We start from the raw sequence: 22,862 nt of genomic DNA on the forward strand, positions 1-22,862 counted from the left end.
ATCCGTGGCGGTGACACCAACTCCACTGTTGTTGTTGAGCTACCCATTCCCTGCTTCCCAGCCATTACCAAGTTCACCCAGTGGGCAGTGTAGGTGACATACCTGCCCTGACCATGCTTGGAGGACCATGCGTCAGTAGTCATATGGACCTTTGGCCCAACACTAAGTGACAGAGATGCGGTAACTTGGCTCTGCACATGTTGGTACAGGTGTGGTATTCCCTTTTTAGAAAAAAATTGCGGCTGGGTACCTTCCACTGCGGTGTCCCAATTGCTACAAATTTGCGGAAGGCCTCAGAGTCCACCAGCTGGTATGGTAAAAGCTGGCGGGCTAAGAGTGCAGACAAGCCAGCTGTCAGACGCCGGGCAAGGGGGTGACAGTCAGACATTGGCTTCTTACGCTCAAACATGGCCTTCACAGAAACTTGGCTGGTGGCAGATGACTGGGAATGGGAACAGGTGGTCAAGGTGGAAGGCGGAGTGGAGGGTGGTTCAGACGGGTCAAGGAGAGCAGAGGTAGAGCAGTAAGATGCTGGACCAGAAGGAGTGTGGCTTTTAGTTTGCCTGTTGCCTTTGAGGTGTTGCTCCCAAAGTGCTTTGTGCTTGCCGCTCATGTGCCTTCGCATAGAAGTTGTACCTATGTGGCTGTTGGGCTTACCAAGGCTCAGTTTCTGACTGCACTCATTGCAAATTACAATGCTTTTGTCAGAGGCACACACATTAAAAAAATCCCACACTGCTGACTTTTTGGAAGTGTGCGATCTGGCGGTAACAGTAGAAGTTGGCGGAGTTGGCGGAGTTGGCGGTATTGGCGGCAATGGCGGGTGCGTTGGCCGGCTGAACACAGGTGCCGATACATGTTGTTGCCCTACTGATCCCTGCGGGCTGTCCTCCCTGCTTCTTCTAAGTCTTATTCTCCTACTGCCTCTCTGACTCTCCGTCTCTCCATCTGAACTACCCTCCTCTTGCTCTCTTCTACTAGGCACCCACAAAACATCAATCTCCTCATCATCATTCTCCTCAGATGCATCAATTTCTTCTGACACATCACAGAAGGAAGCAGCAGCGGGGACCTCCTCCTCATCACTCATTATGTCCATCTCTATCGTGTTCTCTGCCAGAATTAAATCTGGTGTAAGGTCCTCATCTCCTTCATCTTCTTCTGGCAATAATGGTTGCGCATTACTCAGTTCAAGAAACTCATTGGAAAATAACTCCTCTGACCCCAGTGAAGAAGGGGCACCGGTGGTGGAGGAAGTGTTACGTGGGGTGGCCATAGCAGTGGAGGATGAGGAGGATGTTGTGGTAAAGTTAGAAACGGTAGAGGATGGGGTGTGCTGTGTAAGCCAGTCAACTACCTCTTCAGCATTTTGGGAGTTCAGGGTCATTGGCTTTTTAAAACTGGGCAATTTGCTAGGGCCACAGGATTGCATAGCAGCACGGCCCCTAGCACGGCCTCTGCGTGGCGGCCTGCCTTTGCCTGGCATTATTTTTAAAAAAACAACAACAACAACAAAAACTCAGTTGGTTTTTCTGGAAACGATAATACACACAGCTAGATGGCGGGTTGAAGAAAACACTGTGCAAATAATGCCTACAAAGTCAACGTATACACTACTACAGCGGTGGATACGGATTACGTAAAATATATGAATGCTGCTTGAAAAAAAGTAACTCAAGTGGTTTTTCTAGAGACGATAATATTATCAATATTTAGACAAAATGTGAACAAGGTCACACAGCTCGATGGCGGGTTGAAGAAAACAGTGTGCAAATAATGCCTACAAGGTCAACGTATACACTACTACAGCGGTGGATACGGATTACGTAAAATATATGAATGCTGCTTGAAAAAAGTAACTCAAGTGGTTTTTCTAGAGACGATAATATTATCAATATTTAGACAAAATGTGAACAAGGTCACACAGCTCGATGGCGGGTTGAAGAAAACAGTGTGCAAATAATGCCTACAAAGTCAACGTATACACTACTACAGCGGTGGATACGGATTACGTAAAATATATGAATGCTGCTTGAAAAAAAGTAACTCAAGTGGTTTTTCTAGAGACGATAATATTATCAATATTTAGACAAAATGTGAACAAGGTCACACAGCTCGATGGCGGGTTGAAGAAAACAGTGTGCAAATAATGCCTACAAGGTCAACGTATACACTACTACAGCGGTGGATACGGATTACGTAAAATATATGAATGCTGCTTGAAAAAAAGTAACTCAAGTGGTTTTTCTAGAGACGATAATATTATCAATATTTAGACAAAATGTGAACAAGGTCACACAGCTCGATGGCGGGTTGAAGAAAACAGTGTGCAAATAATGCCTACAAGGTCAACGTATACACTACTACAGCGGTGGATACGGATTACGTAAAATATATGAATGCTGCTTGAAAAAAAGTAACTCAAGTGGTTTTTCTAGAGACGATAATATTATCAATATTTAGACAAAATGTGAACAAGGTCACACAGCTCGATGGCGGGTTGAAGAAAACAGTGTGCAAATAATGCCTACAAGGCCAACGTATACACTACTACAGCGGTGGATACGGATTACGTAAAATATATTATGGCTGCTTGAAAAAAGTGACTCCGGTGTTTTTTCTGGAGACGGTAATATTATGGATATTTAGACAGAATGGGAACAAGGTCACACAGCTCGATGGCGGGTTGAAGAAAACAGTGTGCAAATAATGCCTACAAGGCCAACGTATACACTACTACAGCGGTGGATACGGATTACGTAAAATATATTATGGCTGCTTGAAAAAAGTGACTCCGGTGTTTTTTCTGGAGACGGTAATATTATGGATATTTAGACAGAATGGGAACAAGGTCACACAGCTCGATGGCGGGTTGAAGAAAACAGTGTGCAAATAATGCCTACAAGGCCAACGTATACACTACTACAGCGGTGGATACGGATTACGTAAAATATATGAATGCTGCTTGAAAAAAGTGACTCCGGTGTTTTTTCTGGAGACGGTAATATTATGGATATTTAGACAGAATGGGAACAAGGTCACACAGCTCGATGGCGGGTTGAAGAAAACAGTGTGCAAATAATGCCTACAAGGCCAACGTATACACTACTACAGCGGTGGATACGGATTACGTAAAATATATGAATGCTGCTTGAAAAAAGTGACTCCGGTGTTTTTTCTGGAGACGGTAATATTATGGATATTTAGACAGAATGGGAACAAGGTCACACAGCTCGATGGCGGGTTGAAGAAAACAGTGTGCAAATAATGCCTACAAGGCCAACGTATACACTACTACAGCGGTGGATACGGATTACGTAAAATATATGAATGCTGCTTGAAAAAAGTGACTCCGGTGTTTTTTCTGGAGACGGTAATATTATGGATATTTAGACAGAATGTGAACAAGGTCACACAGCTCGATGGCGGGTTGAAGAAAACAGTGTGCAAATAATGCCTACAAGGCCAACGTATACACTACTACAGCGGTGGATACGGATTACGTAAAATATATGAATGCTGCTTGAAAAAAGTGACTCCGGTGTTTTTTTCTGGAGACGGTAATATTATGGATATTTAGACAGAATGGGAACAAGGTCACACAGCTCGATGGCGGGTTGAAGAAAACAGTGTGCAAATAATGCCTACAAGGCCAACGTATACACTACTACAGCGGTGGATACGGATTACGTAAAATATATGAATGCTGCTTGAAAAAAGTGACTCCGGTGTTTTTTCTGGAGACGGTAATATTATGGATATTTAGACAGAATGGGAACAAGGTCACACAGCTCGATGGCGGGTTGAAGAAAACAGTGTGCAAATAATGCCTACAAGGCCAACGTATACACTACTACAGCGGTGGATACGGATTACGTAAAATATATTATGGCTGCTTGAAAAAAGTGACTCCGGTGTTTTTTCTGGAGACGGTAATATTATGGATATTTAGACAGAATGTGAACAAGGTCACACAGCTCGATGGCGGGTTGAAGAAAACAGTGTGCAAATAATGCCTACAGGGCAAATAATGCCTAAAAGGTCAACTTATACACTACTACAGCGGTAGTAAAATAAAAAAAAGTAAAATAAAAAAAAATGAATATTAAAAAAAAAAAATTAAAGTTGGTGCTGCTGAACTACTAGGAGCAGCAGATTAGCACACCAGTCCCACTCCCCAACACTGCTAGACTAATAGCACTGGGCTCTTATAGTAGTAGTAGTAGTAGTAGTAGTAAAACAACAAAAAAATAAATAAAAGCAGTCCTTACAAGGACTACTGTTATTGCAGCAGTCAGCAGATGAGATCAGAAGCAGGACAGCTGCCCACTGCAGCTACATACAGAGCACTGCAGTAGAAGGTAGATTACTAGCCAGCAAAGCTACCTAAGCTAAAATGTCCCTCAAACCCCTGCAGACTTCTGTCCCTCCAATAACAGAGCAGTATCAAAACGATTACTAGCCAGCAAACTTTCAACTGTCCCTGAAATCACTAACAGGCAGCAGCTCTCTCCCTACACTATCTCTTCAGCACACACAGGCAGAGTGAAAAAACGCTGCAGGGCTTCGGTTTTTATAGGGAAGGGGAGTGGTCCAGGGGAGAGCTTCCTGATTGGCTGCCATGTACCTGCTGGTCTGGGGTGAGAGGGCAAAAAAAAGCGCCAACAATGGCGAACCCAAAATGGCGAACGTCGCGCGACGTTCGCGAACTTCCGGCGAGCGCGAACACCCGATGTTCGCGCGAACAAGTTCGCCGGCGAACAGTTCGCGACATCTCTACATAGGACCATCTTCAGCATGTTTACTTTGTATTAATAACAAGAAAGAATAAGGGACAATCGGTATAATTGGTAGATATTCTCAGAGTAGAATCAGAGATACTATAAGAAACATTTGTTGCATCTTTTTCTCAGAGACAGTTTTTAACATTTTGTCTCTGTGACTATGCCTTGTAGTCATCATTTAGTATATAAAAAAACAGTACAAATATGCATATTGATGTCATTCATATTTCATTTTTATTCATAAATGTATTTTTTTCTTTATATGTGCAGGAACTGGCAGGAAAGTATTCCTCTATGCAGCAAGTCAGACTCCCAAACTACATATACTACCTTGACCTTTAATCCTATGAATTGGCACCAACTTTGTTTGTCCAGTGAGAGATCTCTTACTGTGTGGAACATTGAAATATGTGACAACCAATACCAGCTGAAAGCAATGTAAGTACCAAACATCCTTTCCGCCATCCGTGATCTGTTTGCAGCCATGCTGGATAAGAAATGTTTTCTTGAGCAGCAGAAAAGGGCTTTGTGAAATAGTAAGGTCAGAGCACTGTGCTCTTTAGCACTAGTGCTGTTAGGAGCATCCTACACTATTTCTGCACAGTAGACTTCTGCTATGTCTGTCCCTGCACGTTCTACCTTTTATTTATTTTTTAAATTGTTGGGGTGCATACGATTAAGTCTGAACAACTAAGAAATACATTAAAGCAATAATGTGTTTAATGATAGATGAAAAATCAAAACCAAATACTCTTTCTATCTACAGGCCAGTCAAACTTCCCAGTGAGGATGGTACAACTGACATAGAGGAGGAGAATCTCAATTCTCATACATCCAACAGCGTGTCCTATTATGGGCCTCTAATGCCAACATCTGCAGTTGCTGGATTAGTGGGTGATGAAGCGGAGATCTTTATTGTGAGTTAAAATCTCCATTTCCTGAGTCTAGCCAAATTATAACCCCCCTGATTATCTGGAACAAACAAATTAGATGCCAAAGGTTTTTAATGCTTTGCTCAGTTATATATAGGGATGCACCGAATCCAGCATTCTGCCAAGATTTCACCTTCTTCAGCAGGATTCACATTCGGAAGAATCCAAGTACCTGGCCGGGCTGAATCAAAAAAAAAATTCTAAACTCTGGGCAAATTTGCACCTGGGCAGTAACCCATGGAAACCAATTATTGATCAGTTTTTTTCAGCCAGCTGCAGGTTGAGCACTGAAAGCAATCATCTGATTGGTTGCCTTGGGTTACTGCCCAGGTGCAAATTTGCTCAGTGTTTCTAAATTACTCCCATTGTATCTTTAATAAAAAACTATCACCTCAATATTGCAGGTCACTTTAATATGTATCACAAAAATTTCTGATATAACACTCATATAAATAAAGCATTTTTATTTAAAATATTCAAATGCTATATACCATTGGATCATGCCAAAATTAAACACTGCCATTTTAAGTATTAAAATCCATTACTCTGGCTTGTGGGCAGAGCTATGTCAATTACAATGTAGTGCCTTCCAGGTAGAGGTGTTGTGCCGTATTAGCCAATCCAAAAACTTCTGATATTAAATATAGCAAGTGGTATAAAGTTGATACTTTAAGTTAATTAAGATGATAATCACAACAAGCTGTCAGAACATTTCAGTTATAGTAGACTGGCAAATATTCTTTTGATTTTAGTAAAGTTTAAAATAGAATAAGACTAGAAATGCTGTATTTTGTATACTAAACATAAACTTACTGCACCATAAGCCTAATCAGACAAATGGTTTATGCTTTCAAAGTTGGCCACAGGGGGTCACCATCTTGTAACTTTATTAAACATCTTTGCAAGACCAAGACTGTGCACATGCTCAGTGTGGTCTGGGCTGCCTAGGGATCATCGTAAATTATCAAAAGTCGAATAATATCTGCCAGAAGCCGATACAGCATAACTGATTAATAATCAGAATATACAGACTGCATTGGGTCCTGTGTTGTCATGTAATCTAATGTGGATTTTATGGTTTTTGTATTGTTTAATACAAACTTTCTCCAACTCTACAGAACCAGTGGCTGCAGGAAAATAATCCTCCAAATAAAATCTCAGTTTATCTGTTTAAATCTGGCTCCATAATCTTTGCCCCTGCATCTGGAGTTGAAAACAGTAAGGGCAGAGACACATGCTGCTATTTCGGGCGACTAATCTCCTCGAACTGCCGCGAACTGGCACTCGGATTGCTTCAGCTTTCTGAAGACGCCCAATGTTTCCTCGTGAGGTAGTAGATTAGTCGTCCAAAGAAGAAGCGGTTTGTCGCTGGGCGACTAATCTACCGAAATAGCAGCGTGTGTCTCTGTCCTAAAGGGGATCTAAAGGCAAAAATAAAATCCAATACAAATCTCTACATAGTCGCAGACTGCTCTACAGGGAGGCTGGCTGCCCCTGCTATTCATAAGTATGATTGCTTCCCTGCAGAGCAGTTAGGGACCGTCTGACAATTCCTATCCACAACAGTAAATGATGGGAGAATTTTACTGCATACAGTCAGGTTTCTTATAAAAACGGTACACAATTTTTAATCAAAGTATATTGGAGATAGGTTTCTTTTTCATTAAAGAAAAGTAAAAATGGGATTTTATTTTTTTTCCTTTACATGCCCTTTAAGTGCTAGTTATGTTAGGCTGTGTTGTAAACAATGTATGAGGGGTATTCAGTTTTTTGGTGTCACTGTGAATTATAATACAGAGCACTGGAGCATCTTTCAAAACAGATTCAATGTAGTGCCTACTTGCTTAAATCCCAGAAGAAGTTTCTCCTTGTTTCTAAATGAGTTTGACCTTGTTTTGAAAATACCACAGCAAGTTAAATCACTGAGGCATGGGTCCTTTGTGTAGCTGCCAGCTCCACAGACAACGGTTGTTCCCAAGAACTGAATATTTGTGTAGGGTAGAGTATAGCTGCCAAGATGACCTTGCTCTTTCACCAAGTGAAATGCATTTGTGCCAGGTTTATAAGTAGTAATAAGCTACCTTGAATTTTTCCACAAGTATTAAGTAGTCGGGGGTATAACATATCTGCATATATGCCAATAAGAAACCTATAGAACCCAGATTTCCACCAGAACAAAACTATTTGCTGATTGATCTCTGTGGGTTCCTGCTCCTTTTGTTGCTGAATTTATGTGGAACACAACAAACACACATTTTGCAAGTGGTAGGACAGCTCCCACTAATAAGAGAAAGTACTAAACAACAGTGTTCTTAGGCTTCTCTTTCCATGTATCTACACTTAGTGCAGCACCTCTTGGTGCAGACACAGCAGCCAGTGGAGGCTAGAGGAACGTTTCAGCTCAATTTAGCAGCTTCCGCTATCTGCACTTAAAAGTATAGCTTCTGCCTGAATGAAACTACAAGGGGCTATTTTCACACGTTTTTAAGGCTATGGGCACTCTAGAAACAGCTGATCTATTGCACTCAGCCCGCTTTTGTGTCTGCACTCACAAGCCCTCTGTTGGCCTAGGTGCAGACACAAGGGAGGTTATTTACTAAACCTCTAATTTTTCTGGTTAGGCCTTTTGGGGCAAAAACTCACATTTCAGCTGCATTTGACACTGTAGATCACCTTCTCCTCCTCCAGTGCCTCCATTCGCTTGGCCTTTGTGACACGGCCCTGTTCTGGTTCTCTTCTTACCTCACTAATCGTTCCATCAGTGTTTCCTACAATGGAGAAGCATTTTCTCCCCTACCTCTTTTTGTTGGGGTTCCTCAAGGCTCTGTCCAAGGCCCCTTATTATTCTCCCTCAGCAAACTAATCAACTCTTATTGTTTCCAATACCACCTCTATTTTGACGATACTCAGCTACTCAGGATATCTCTCCTCTCCTGATCTCAACCCAGAACTCCTAACTCGGGTCTCCTCCTGCCTGTCCACCATCTCTACTTGGATGTCGCAACGCTACCTTAAATAAACCTCTCTAAAACTGAAATGGTTCTCTTTCCTCAACTAACACCAGTAACATCCTGGAAGTTTCCATCATAGCTAACAATTCCACTATCACCCCATCTCCCCAGGCCCGGTGCCTTGGGGTTATCCTAGGTTCTGCCCTGTCCTTCACTCCTCATATCCAGTCACTTATTAAATCATGTCACTTCTATCTAAGTAAGATATCCAAAATGCGACAATTTATCACCCAAGATGCTGCCAAAATTCTTATTCACTCTCTCGTTATATCACGTCTAGACTACTGTAACTCTCTTTTAATTGGCCTTCGACCGCCAGAGACTGTCACCTCTTCAATCCATAATGAACACTGACGTTAGGCTCATAAACCTCATCAACCGCTCCTCCTCTGCCATGCCACTCTGCCAATCCCTACACTGGCTTCCACTACCTTTCAGAATAAAATTCAAATTAATGACCCTGACATTTATAATTCATAACTCTGCCCCACCCACATCTTTGAACTCATCTATTTATACTCACCCAACCACTTACTACGCTCCTCTACTGACCTAATACTCAATTCTTCTCTCATTCTCTTCTCACATGCTCGTTCAAGACTTTGCAAGGGCTGCACCCCTCGTCTGGAATTCTCTCCCATGGTCTGTCCAACTTTCTCCCAACCTTTCTGCTTTCAAAAGATCTCTTAAAACTAGTCAGAAGCCTACCCTCACTCTGCTTAACTACCAAATGCAATACCACATACAGTACTACATCTCTCACCCATTTAATTCTGATCTTGCCCACTCCCACACCTTGTGTCTTATTCCCTTTAGATTGTAAGCTCTTTTTGCACAGGGCCTTCCTCACCTTTTGTACCAGTATTGGTTGTGATGTATGTAACTGTTTGTTCTATGTATGTAATTAATGTGACTTAGTTGTATAAACACATTTAGTCTACAGCACTACGAAATATGTTGCCGCTATATAAATACATGTTAATAATAATAATAATAATAATAAATACCGTGTTTATACACAAATAAAATTTTTATTTTCTTTAAACAAGCAGTTCCCAAATAGTCCCATACATACATGAAATGATGGGTACTGTATGTTTAAGTCAGCATGTTGGTTATAAAAAAAATTGTCCACCAATTGTCTTATGGATTTTTAGCCTAAAGAACAAAGAAAACACTCTGTCCAGCCAAGTTTCCATTGCTGGAATGCCACCTCTGATTTGTATGTGGGTTGTGCGGGAGGACAGATACTATCCATCAGCGCTGAGACACAGAAAGTCACTATACTGGCCCAAAAAGACCAAAGCGCAGGTAATAAAACTATATATATATATATATATATATATATATATATATATATATATATATATATATAACTATGTAGACATTATATATAATTGATTAAGTTAGTAAAAATTAATTTTTGCTTAAATAAGGATGAAACCCACACTATTTAGCATCCTTATTCATTTTTTACTGCCTCAATATTTGTATCTATATGTATTTGACCTGAATAGGGCTGAGAAAAACAATATGGATGCAGTCAAGTCAAGTCATGTAAAGAGTTGTGTAATGGATTTTATATCCTTCACTCTATTCACCTTCACTAAGCTTTATTACATTGCTACACCCAAGTTTATGTCTTAACAATAGTGGTTTGTCATGTAGTTACTTTGTTTCCTGACCTGTAAAGAAGGTTCTGTTTGAATTATACCATCAAACTGAGTATTATAGAAGGACAAAGGGGTTTATTATGTTGTTTTGCCATATATTTAATCCATTATTCTTAAGCATCTCTTTTCTCTGGTCAAATGTATCAAGTTTTTTTTTCAGATCATTTGTCTCGGACTACTCTTCTAGAGGGAAACATAAAGACAATGGCGTTTCACAAAGAAGGACTCTATGTAGCTGGGAATGTAAGTTAATATTCTGTAGATAATACCACAATTTACATTCCATGAATCAATCTAATCAGTGATAGGCTTTATCAAGCAATTTATACTCACAGGTTTTAATTTGATCAGCTCCATCTCCAGCTTTGCACCGTTCAGAGACCCCTGGCCTCTATTAATGAAAAAGATACATGGCCATATTTAATAGAGATTGTCTCCCAAATTACCAATATTATTGGTATTTACAGTTTCAAGTGAAATCAGTATTTGTTTATTCTTTTCTGTTCTCTATTTCTAAATCCACATCTGGATGTAGCAGAAGTCAGTTCTCAGATCTTGCAGTCATAACCAAATGCTAGAACTACTTTTAATCAACGCTGCATTTTGCTCCTCTTTTGAAACCTCTTCACACCTGGTGGTACATGTGCTGTGACATCAGCTGATGTGACATCACGACATGATGTCACTTCCTCTCCTTCAGCACCGGGTACATCTGCCGCCGGATTTCGAGGGAAAGTATCCAGCAGCAGGGGAAGAGGGTTTTTTCTTTATTAATTTTATATACCATATGGGCATCCCTTTAAAGCAGCTGCCCTAGACACAAGCCCTCGTGTGCCTATTTGTAAAAACGCCCCTACTTTCAATAATGATTACATAGAACTTCTTTAAAGCCATTGCATTTTTATATAAATGTTTTTGTAAAGTTGCTTCAACTTACATCTTTTATCATGCAAAAAAAAAATTTGAGCGGACATCCCCTTTAAATAGTTATTAATGAAAAACAGTCTTTATGAATCAGTGAAAAATGTAAATAATAGGGACATAGGTCATAACATAATCATAACTTAATCATAAATATATGATTCTACATTCTGTAGAAGGACTGGCCACAGTAATGGTCCTGCCGCCCCACTCTTTATAAAGTGCTAAATTTAGATCTATCTACAACTTTTTAAATGTAACCTTTCTTTTGTGAGTGGCCACAGTTCATTGCACAGATAAAAGAACACAGTCACCTGTCAGCTTTGGATAGGGAGCTAATGAATCTGACAATCACATATGCTTCACTCTAAATAGAATTTCTCAGAATAGTTGTCCTTTTCTTTTGCGTTGCATGACAGTCTGGCATGACTTTCATACTTAATTATAATCATACTGTGGGAAGTGCTTGGGAAACCCATGCATTCAAATCATCCAAAGAATGTTGTTTTCATTATACTGTTGCAGGCAAAAGTCAAGCAAACAAATAACAGTCCAGAGATGTGGCAGAGATAGGGCTGCTCAGTAGTAATGTTTTTCTCCTACCCCTGTGAACTTGTTTTCTGTTTGTTACCTTTGAGAACATTGCACATAACAACCTTGACATGCACTTGTTTTGTTCACTATATCGTGAATTTATTGTGCAGTGACTCACTGCTCACAATATTGCGTCCCATATAACATGCTGCTGCTCAAGGTTGAACTGGGCATGTTGATCTGTAGTTTCCCAACACCAGTCTGATAAAGCAGAAACAAAATTAAGGGCTCTCAGATACAAGCATCATTGTCGTCAGTAAGATAATGAATTGTATAGATATAATAAACGTGTGTGGGTATAGAAATAAACTTGCGTGGGTATATATATATATATATATATATATATATATATAACCATACAGAAAGCTGACGCAACACTGGGATTTATCAAAAATAAAAACTTATTTTATTTGGATCCAAGTGTGTGCCACAGCCTTTCTACATATATATATATATATATATATATATATATATTATATATATATATATATATATATATATATATATATATATATATATATATATATATATATATATATTGTACAAATCAGGTCCGCACTCTCAGGGCTTAGGAAAATTTAAGAAACTTTTTTTATATATATATTCTTTATTTTCCGTTTTTGAAATACAAAGTACACACAAAGAACATCAAGATTGGTATGTAAGAGTTACATGCATACATAACTTGAGTGTATCAATCATGCATTATCACATTTTGCAAGGTAAAAATCTAAGTGTAGCCATAATCACTTATACAATTTCCATAGTAATGAGTACAGAAAGTTTTAACCATATTCCTTTAAGTAGAGGTATGTATGCACGCTATGCATCAATAACAAGGGGAGGGGGGGGGACACAGTTCCAATACAATACCATTGGTTTCCCTCTCAGCAAACGAGGGGGTATGCTAAACCCGAACATGTAACATCCTATGAATTATCTCAAGGTCACCCTGTGCTGTCCTGGGCATACAGAGAGAGGGACAGAGAAACAGATTACACATTCAACTGACAAGCATAGCAGTATATTCAGGGGATTCTCTAAATACGATCCATGTCGACCATGTGCGGACAAAGTTGTCCTGTGTTTTGTTTGAATAAGAGAGCAATTCTTTAAGAAACTTTTTATTCCCATAGGAGACTAAGGGGCACATTTACTTAGCTCGAGTGAAGGATTCGAAGTTAAAAAACTTCGAATTTCGAAGTATTATTTTGGGTACTTCGACCATCGAATAGGCTACTACGACCTTCGACTACGAATTCCATTAGAATGATTCGAACTAAAAATCGTTCGACTATTCAACCATTCGATAGTCGAAGTACTGTCTCTTTAAAAAAACTTTGACTACCTACTTCGCCACTTTAAACCTACCGAGCTACAATATTAGCCTATGGGGACCTTCCCCATAAGTTTTCTAAGCTTTTTCTGATCGAAGGAAAATCCTTCAATCAATGGATTAAAATCCTTTGATCGTTCACTTGAAGTATTTGCGGTAAGGATTTTATTTCGAGGGTTAACCCTCGATATTCGACCCTTCGTAAATGTGCCCCTATGTCTCCTATGTGAATAAAAAGTTTCTTAATTTTTCCTGATAATAAGTCCTGAGAGTGCGGACCTGAATTGTACAATATTGAATCTTATTTTGGACACTGCACCCAGGCATTTGTGAACTTTATGACGTGAGTGCCGACTCCTCACTCCTCTATTGACTAACTATATATATATGTATATATATATATATATATATATATATATATATATATATATATATATATATATATATTTTGCAGCCAAATATTTGCTTTCATTATTCTACCTGTATGAAGTAGACTGATCAAAGCCAATGTCTTCTTTTGTCTACTGCACTATTGTGTTCAATAGTGGTTGTAGATTTAAATTTAAAAATACATCTGTTTCTGGGGTATACAATGGTTTCCTTGGTCCCCATGCATTTGTATGGGCTATGGGCTCTGTAGTAGTTGCTCCCTCCACTGTGAGTCTGTGACCTATTTGTTGCTGGTGTTTCATATTCTAGGATGGCGTGTTGCATTTATTTACAATAAAAGGTTCAGAAGTAAAACTTGAAGACAGCTGGAATGCGCAGGAACCAATCGACAGCATCAGTTTCTCTCCCAGTTACAAGACGCTCTCCATTACAACCAGTAAGGTAGGAGCTCAAAATTTAGGGCACAAATATGAGATGATTTACTAACGAACTGAAGCAAATTTCATTGTGAACAGGCCAGTACACAGAACCCTGTTGGAGGGGATGAGTTTAAGGAACCGGTAGTATTAGAGTTCAAAGGTTTGTAAACACCATAAAATAGGGGGTTTAAATTTCTTTATCTGGGTCTTGAGCCGGTACTTAAGCCATTATTATTGATGAAGTTTATATTTAATGAAACACAATATAATGATCTGCACATAATATATCTGTTGATTAGAAATCTGCTGTAATAACGTTAAATTAAAGAAAAAAATGGCAGGCACATGTTAGTCCTATAGTTTGTCAATATAGTGCTAGCAACAGACAAAAAAACTGTTATAAAAACGAATGTTTCCTTGAATAGCCCTACGTTGCTATAGTGCTTTATTGCAGTTTTATACTCTAAGGGCAGTTTTATCAAAATGTGAGATTAGAGCTCACCACAGAAAAACTCACTTTCTTTTCATTACTTTGGGATTTTTAGAAGTGTATTTATCAAATGGTGAACTTTCACATGTTATTAAATAGACTTCTAAGAATTCCATAGGAATAAATAGACATTGCGTGAGTTTTTCTGTCGTAAGCTCTAATGTTACATTTTGAAAAATCTGCCCCTAAGTGAGATAGTATATTTCATATTCCGTAAAAAGAGTATATACACTTTTTTATCTTGGTGTGCTTGTAAGTTTCTGAATATTGCCAATTATTTACAATTGGTCCAAAAAATATTTTTGATTGTAATTTGCAATTTTGTTTTTTCCTTTCTTTTTTAGGGATCCTTATATCTCTACAATCAAAGAAATCCTGAAGAAACATATAAACTATTAAATGTGTACAGTCGAGACTTGCTTGCTGCTGATTTCTTGACCTTTGGCAACAAATACTGCTTAGTATGCGATTTACACTTTGTTCTCTTTGAATATGACTGTGTCATTACTCAGACAGAAATGTGAGGGTCATGGCCTCTCCTACTGACAAATGCTCACAGGGAATAAATCTGAAAATAATATTTATAATGTAATTAAAACAATCAATAATAATAATAATATATGTATAGTACTTTAGATGTATAGCACTTTTTCCCTTGTGTACTGTATACTGTACTTTGAATTGAATAAGATGTGTTAGAAGTCGTACTGTAAACAACAAACTCACAAAACTTGACTCAGGATAAAGTATCTGCTTTTGCGGAATGTCACTAAATATAGATATATGCAGTTTCTGTAAAGTAATTGGACTCCAAGAAAGTGATTGTTACTTTGTATGTTTTTCTATAGGGCACAGACATATCAGGACATGTGCAGTTATGGTCAGTGGAGGATGGAAAAAGCGTAAGCTCTCTCAACCTTAATATACAGGTATTTATAATGTAATTCTTTTAGGGGGGAACATTTTTTTCTCATAACTTCCAAAGAAACACTAATATAAATACATCTAAAGGATTAGTACACTAGTTCTCACTTTACACTACTGTATGGGCAACCACTAGTGATGGGCAAATAAATTCGGCTGGCACAAATTTGTGGCGAATTTCCGCGTTTCACCGTCGGCTAATAAATTCTCGAAAATTCGCCGGTTAAAATTCGTCTGCGTCATTTTCCGATTTTCACAATTTTTTTGTGAAAACCTTCAAATTTCACAAATGTTTTGTGAAACCGTTTGAATTTCACAATTTTTTTGTGAAAACGTTTGAAGTTCACTATTTTTTCGTGAAAACATTCGAATTTCACTATTTTTTCGTGAAAACGTTCGAAATTCACAAATTTTTTTGTGACCTTTCCTATTTCACGATTTTCACAAATTTTTTGCCGTTTCGCAAATTTTGCGGGAGAAATTCCTCCATCACTAGCAACCACTAAAAGATTAAGATGATGGCTCATAAAGAAATGCAAAGCACCACAAATAGCCATGATCCTGGGTCATTGTGTAAACACCTTAGTTCAGTGTTACTTTTGGTGCTATATCTGGTGTTTATACAAATGGCCTGTAGATGTCACTGTGCTCAGACATACTGTGCATACTTCCTGGTATCTTAAAAGTGAAAGCTTACTGTTGTGTTATGCCTGCATGACTCTGCTAATAAAGCACTGTTATAACATAACACTATACATTGCTTTTAATGGAAAGGAAACTGTTACTGCAGTGATCCATATTATGAATAGGTTTCTACTTGTCATAGGAGGCTTGGATTAGGCCTCAAAAATAATTAAATAGGCCCATCAAAGCTTTAATTTGATTTTTTTAGGAGTTGCAAATCCATGCTTCTAAATTTTACACATATATTTCCTAATCAGTCTCTGTATGTCAGTGTGAACACTTAGGGGCAGATTTATCAAAGGTCGAGGTGAATTTTCGAGCTATTTTTTGTGTACTTCGACTAGGGAATAGTCCTAATTCGATTTGAATTTGAAAAAAATTAGAATATAGAAATTTGTCATGTACTGTCCCATTAAAAATTCGACTTCAACCAATTGCCATCTAAAACCTACCAAATTGCTGTTTTAGCCTATGGGGGACCTCCTAGAACCTATTTGGAGTCAATTGGTGGACTTTGAAAAATCAAAGTTTTTTTGGGAAAAACTTTGAATCAAATTCGATCGATTGTGCTATTAATTAGATTTGAACGATTCGAATTCGGCGAATATGGACCTATTAGATCTAAAACTGTCCTATTCAACCTAAAAAATACTTTGACTTCATTTCGGTTGGTCTTTTTGAAATCGAATTTCGAAGTTTTTTCAAATCAGAAATTTGACCCTTGATTAATAGGCCCCTTAGGGGCCTATTTATTAAACCTCATTTTTTTTCTGGTCGAATTTTTAAAGGGGGAAACTCAAATTTTAGAGGAAAAAAGAAAAACCCGAATTTTTATAGAATTATTATACCCCAAAGCTGCTAAACAATCTGAGTCCGAAAATACTCCAGCTAAAACATGTCGAGTTCATGTAGAAGTCAACGGGTTGGGAAGTCAATGGGTAAAAATATTAGATAAATTCGAGTTCTAGTAAACCCCCCCCCTTAATCTTGAATTTTTGTCTAACGCCGTAGTTAAAAATATATAATCATAACCAGTTCTATTCCACTTAACAAATTTTTGAATCTTACTTATTTTACTGTGTGGTTGGTCCGCTCTATGGGTCTTCTCAAGCACCTGCTTTTTGTTCTCATGGTTGAATAAACTTGTGAAAAATATGTAATGAAATGAACAATTCTGTATTAAGACAGTTTTTTTCAATTAAAAAAAAAAATCCATAATTTTTTGATTCAGTCAAATACTAAATCCTCCATAACAGATTTGAGCGAATACCAAACCAAACTGAAACCTTAATCAACGTTCAGATTTAAGACAGAGCAAAAAATTGCATCTTTAGCTAATATAAATGTCTGTGTGGCTTGGACTTTTGATGGGGTGGTATCTAAGCTATTGTTAACATTGATAAAATTTGTGTATTTATTGCTAGGTTTCTGCAATTGAAACGTATTTTTAATGTTTTTTTCCCTTAAGGCCACTGCCATGGCATGCTGCCCCTCATCTAACTATGCAGCTGTAGGTAGCAGCACTGGGCATATCTATTTTATTGATGCTGTCAAAACAGAAGCTCCACGAATTGTTCAGAGAACAAGACTTTATTGTGTTCCTGTGCAACACATGCAGTAAGTCCTAGTGGTGTACAAGTTCCAATATCTTATTTGGGGAGTGGTACAGCTTTGGCAAGATTTTACTAAATCAAAACCCTGATATTGTACAAAATATATATAGATGGTCTAGTCCAAAGACCACAAATATATGAAATGAATACCAACTGCAAATTGTCTTAAATTGCATCTCTTTAACTGAAGGTTTATTTGAATGTAAACTTTTTTTTTAATCAAAGTATCTGATATTACTTCAAAAATTGCTTGCAGTATATCAGCCTTATGAATATCCCTTAAAAGAGGAAATATAGCCTATTTTATGTAGGATTGTATTATCTATATTACCTTTACTTTTCTGTATATGTTCACATAACATACAGTATTCCCAACTAAGAAACATAATCAGCATATTTATAATAATATTTATAATAATGTAATAGCTAGGGATGCACCGAATACACTATTTTAGATTCGGCCGAATCCCTAAATCCTTTGTGGAAGATTCGGCCGAATACCGAACTGAATACGAATCCTAAATTGGATATGCAAATTAGGGGCGGGGAAGGAAAAAGTGGAAAAATTGGTTTACTTCCTTGTTTTGTGACGAAAAGTCATGTCAAATCCCGCCCTGCCCATAATTTGCATATGTAAATTTGGATTCAGTTCGGTCAGGCACAAGGATTCGGGCGAATCCGAATCCTGCTGAAAAATTCCGAACCGAATCCTGGATGCATCCCTAGCAATAGTTTACAATGTTTTGTCACCCCAGCAACTGATTATTGGTCAGAAATAAGGAGACAACACACTATGGGGTAAATTTATCAAAGAGTTAAGTTCCGCCACTGAAGTGAAATTCCGCAGCTCTCAATTCATTTCTATGGGATTTTGAAAGGCGTATTTATCAATGGGTGAAAGTGAAAGTTCACCCTTTGATAAATACGCCTTTAAAAATCCCATAGAAATGAATGGAGAGTGGCGGAATTTCACTCTAGTGGCGGAACTTCACTATTAACTTCACTCTTTGATAAATATACTCCTATAAATCTTTCCCCCCATTTTAAGTAAATGGGAAACAGCACACTATACAAAATATGTGCTTGTCACTAAGCCATCAAGGTGTGGTTGCCGGCTTCTCCTTTCACTTTCAAAGGGGGTGGAGAGAGTTGCAGTGTTTTCGTCATCTTCCCTTAAGAAGATAAATGGATGGGGCAACAAAATGCTGCTAAACTCCCAGTATGCAATTAGCCTTAAAGGGGAAGAAAACCTAGTTGGCGCAAAAACCCTCCCCCCCTCCCGTGTGTTGCCCACCCTCCCTCCTCCCCCCTGGCCTACCGTCCCGCTGGGCAAATGCCCCTAACTTGTTACTTACCCTTTTGCGCAGGTCCAGTCCAGGGAGTTCACAGACGACATCTTCTTCCACGCGATCTTCTTCCTGCGTTGAACGGCGCATGCCTTTGTGACTTTTGGTGCATGCGCAGTAGATCCGTACCGGAGAAATGCTCCTACTGCACATGCGGCAAAACGCCGTTCAACGCAGGAAGAAGATCGCGAGGAAGAAGATGTCGTCTGTGAACTCCCTGGACTGGATCTGCGCAGAAGGGTAAGTAACAAGTTAGGGGCATTTGCCCAGCGGGCCAGGTAGGCCAGGGGGGAGGAGGGAGGGTGGGCAACACACGGGAGGGGGGGAGGGTTTTTGCGCCAACTAGGTTTCCTTCCCCTTTAAATATATTTTTTCCAAACAGTGGGATTCTCAGTTGCCAGAAGAGACAGCTTCTATCTCAGAAACCAGTATTCATATAACCTATTGATTGCCACATGCAATAAAGTTTTTTAGCTTATTCTTTAACCAGTTTTAAACACAGAAAAGACATTTTGGGCAAAAGATTCTAATTTAAGTAATTTTCCGATATTTGTCATTAATAATTTTCAGTGGTTTTAAAGTTATATGTAATTGAAATTGGTATTTCAACTTTGGGGCACATTTACTAAAGTGTGGATTTTCTCTTCATCTAACTTCACTCAGTCCCCTTAGTATTGTGGTTATTGAAGTCTCTTTCAGATAACTGAGATTGATGGGGGGGGGGGGGTGGTAAAGCCCAAAAAGTGCTTTCATGCTTCATGTACATCTACATTTCCAAAACAGTAGGAACACTGTAAGATGAATACAAAAACATTGGGACTGAGCATGTTTCACATGGGCTTGTATCTATCTGCCTATATGTCTGTCTGTCTGTCTGTCTGCCTGTCTAAATTAACTCACTTACAAAAACAAAAATGTATTTTGTCACAATGACGCCATTTTGTCTTCTAGTTTTGATCCAAGGGGCAATTTTCTTCTCACTGGAGCAGCTGACAGGCACATTTTTATTTTGGATGCTAGACCTTCATATTCATTTCAGGTTCTTGGATACATAGGTAACTTTGCTTACATTTATTCAGAGTGTTTGTGTTTATTCAAATGAATTACTGTTCGTGTTGCAGTTTATTAAAGTGAAAGCTCACATTAAAAGTCACTTTTATTATGATGCTAGGACAATTTGCAGTATTTTTTTTCTGTTTCTGAGTACGGAGAACTTTTTGTTTAGCAGCTTTTCTGTTTAGCGACTATCTGGTTGTTAGGGTCCAGTTTTCCCTTACAACCTGTCAGTAATCTGAATTACAAAGTGGATAAATTACACAAGGTTTGAATAGAAAATTAAGCAATAAAAAATAAATAAATAACAATAAAATTGTAGCCTTGTGGTTTAGGTTGCTATGTCATTGAACCAAAACCAGATAATATTAAATCGCAAGCTGAAAAAAAAAAGAAAAGGATGAAAATTCAAAAGCTTTTTAAAAAATACCAAATGAAAACTTACCAATCTTTATTATATTTAAAAGTTAACCACCCCTTTAATACATTGTATAATATTGTATAATACTAATGTAATTTATTTTAAATGTTTGGTTCTATAAAAGGATTTTAATATATAAACATATTTATTTATGCTACATTACTCTCCATAGGTATCAAAATACCAGCTATCAGTTGAGATTGCCTAAGGGTTGGTAATGGTTTGGCAGGCCCCTCAGAGATGTATAAATGCAAATGTGCTTGCTTTAAATTAACACTTTGAGAATAACATATAATAAAATGCACCCTGATTTCTCATCCAGTGGTTTGCGGAGAGATTCTCACCTTGTCATCACTGAGTTCTGCGGATACACAGCAAACAAAAGTTATGGCACTTGTTTGTCCTGTGGATGAAAGGAAAGAAGAGAAAGGAGGAACACAATTGGAGATGTTTTCATTACCACTTCAAATGTTATCAAGTAATCAAATTTAGCCTTTCCATTGCATTTTATTTAGCCCTGTGATAAATTATTAAAGAACAACAGCTGTTATTTGTTATGTAGCATAGCAGTTGCAACTGCAATCTTTGATTCTTAGGGTCCAACTTCTACTGTGGCCAACTGAATAATATTAATGTGAATCAGTCATAATGCTTCACATTTCGCATAGGCTATCATATTGGTAAATGTTATAGTGCACAGTAAAATGTTGATGTTAGTAGTTAAGGGTCAGCAATGATGCATGAGCTTCTCACATGCTTCCCACACAGATGGAATTCCCACAGTTTTGGCAAACATTATGGGTTTGGTGCCACTTCAGTCACACCAATGCAGGCAGTATTAATAACAGCATTAGCATCTGATTTGCTTGGTGCTGTAGTGGCTATTTGCACAACATGAAAGTGCAAACACAGAACAACCTCCACCACAATCCAAGCTGGAGGTAAGGTTCACTTGCATCAATGCATCCATAGAGCAAGCTAGGCACGGTTGTGGACATTGTCAGGAAGTTGCTAGGACCATGAGCCAATGCTGCTTAATTTTGTGAACATTTTTGTGCCTTGCACTTACGGTTGCAATAGTAAATCAGCTTATATTGAACAAATGCCTGTTTTTGAACCCTTTTCCCATAAAATATTTTACATCATTCAGGATCCATTAACTATCTATTGAATGAGTGTTGTTAAAACTTGAGCATCTAACTATGTTAAAACCTATAAGGATCTAATTTTAAAGGGGAACTCCAGCTTCCAAACCAAAATTTGGTAAAGAGACCCACTTAACACAGAAACCCCTAATATACCCATCACAGTTACCTGTTTCTTCAAAAAGTATGAATAAATGCCATTTTCTATGCTGAAATCCAGCTAGTTAACAGTTCTTCTCTTTCTGCATCATTTGAAATCCTGGCAGGGGACTAAAACACTGATGTTACAAACTGTAACAACTTCTCCACAGCTTACAGACAGCATGTAGGAACTACATAACCCACAATTCACTGCACTATGATTTTCCATTCTTTATTCAAATCATGTGTGCAGGGAATTGTGGGGTTTGGAGGATGCTGTCTAAGGACTGCTGGCTGCTGATACAAAGTAACAGTAGTCAGCCAGCTCAGCAAAGTAGTCAGAATGATCAGCAGGAGGCTAGGCTTAGGAACTGTCAGAAAATATTAAAAATCATGAAATTATATCATATTTTTTAACTGATGTATATTGCAAAGTTGCTTGAAATTATGTTTACTTTTCAAAAATCTTGTTATGTTTTTGTGGAGTTCCCCTTTAAGAAATGATTTTTGTTCTTTAATTTAGACAAAATAATTCCAGAAGCCAGTTATTAATGAACTGCTTCCTCATAGGTCCATCTGAATATATTGACGAGAGAGGAATGTTTAAGGATACGATGATTCAGAAGATTTCTTATGATGTGGATCAGCCTCTGTTTTCTGCAGTTATGGGTTACAATTCCAGCTCTGTGTTTGGATACAGCAGCAATGAAACAATCCTTTTAAAATACGTGATCCACAAGGTACAGTAGATGCATTACTGCGTTAATGTAAAAGCTGTAATATCAAGGAGACAAACTTTTACTGAGCATGCTCTACTGCAGTATGACCTTTATGTAGACTTTAGTAGCTGATACATTCTGATGGCAAAACAGTTGGGTACCAAAGAGTATCGCCCAGTGTTGGGTGAGACTTTGTTTAAGCAGCAAATAAAAGCTGGCAGAAAAAAGCAGAGCTGATAAGACCAGTGCAATTAAACATTTAAAAC

The 22,862-nt window shown here is 38.2% G+C and overlaps 1 protein-coding gene across 1 annotated transcript in view; it reads left to right on the top strand.

Annotated features, from left to right (window-relative positions):
• The window catches only part of cfap43.L (cilia and flagella associated protein 43 L homeolog), a 54,558-nt gene that overhangs the window by 8,856 nt on the left and 22,840 nt on the right, over positions 1-22,862 (top strand). The window contains exons 4-14 of the mRNA XM_041586225.1: positions 5,055-5,222; positions 5,551-5,701; positions 9,885-10,038; positions 10,561-10,643; positions 13,951-14,082; positions 14,895-15,011; positions 15,399-15,479; positions 17,627-17,775; positions 20,069-20,172; positions 20,914-21,069; positions 22,448-22,617. Of these exons, the coding sequence (XP_041442159.1) occupies positions 5,055-5,222; positions 5,551-5,701; positions 9,885-10,038; positions 10,561-10,643; positions 13,951-14,082; positions 14,895-15,011; positions 15,399-15,479; positions 17,627-17,775; positions 20,069-20,172; positions 20,914-21,069; positions 22,448-22,617 (1,465 nt within the window). The remainder of the gene's footprint in view (positions 1-5,054; positions 5,223-5,550; positions 5,702-9,884; positions 10,039-10,560; positions 10,644-13,950; positions 14,083-14,894; positions 15,012-15,398; positions 15,480-17,626; positions 17,776-20,068; positions 20,173-20,913; positions 21,070-22,447; positions 22,618-22,862) is intronic.

The sequence above is a fragment of the Xenopus laevis genome, chromosome 3L (assembly GCF_017654675.1).
Source record: "Xenopus laevis strain J_2021 chromosome 3L, Xenopus_laevis_v10.1, whole genome shotgun sequence".
Lineage (NCBI taxonomy): Eukaryota > Metazoa > Chordata > Amphibia > Anura > Pipidae > Xenopus > Xenopus laevis.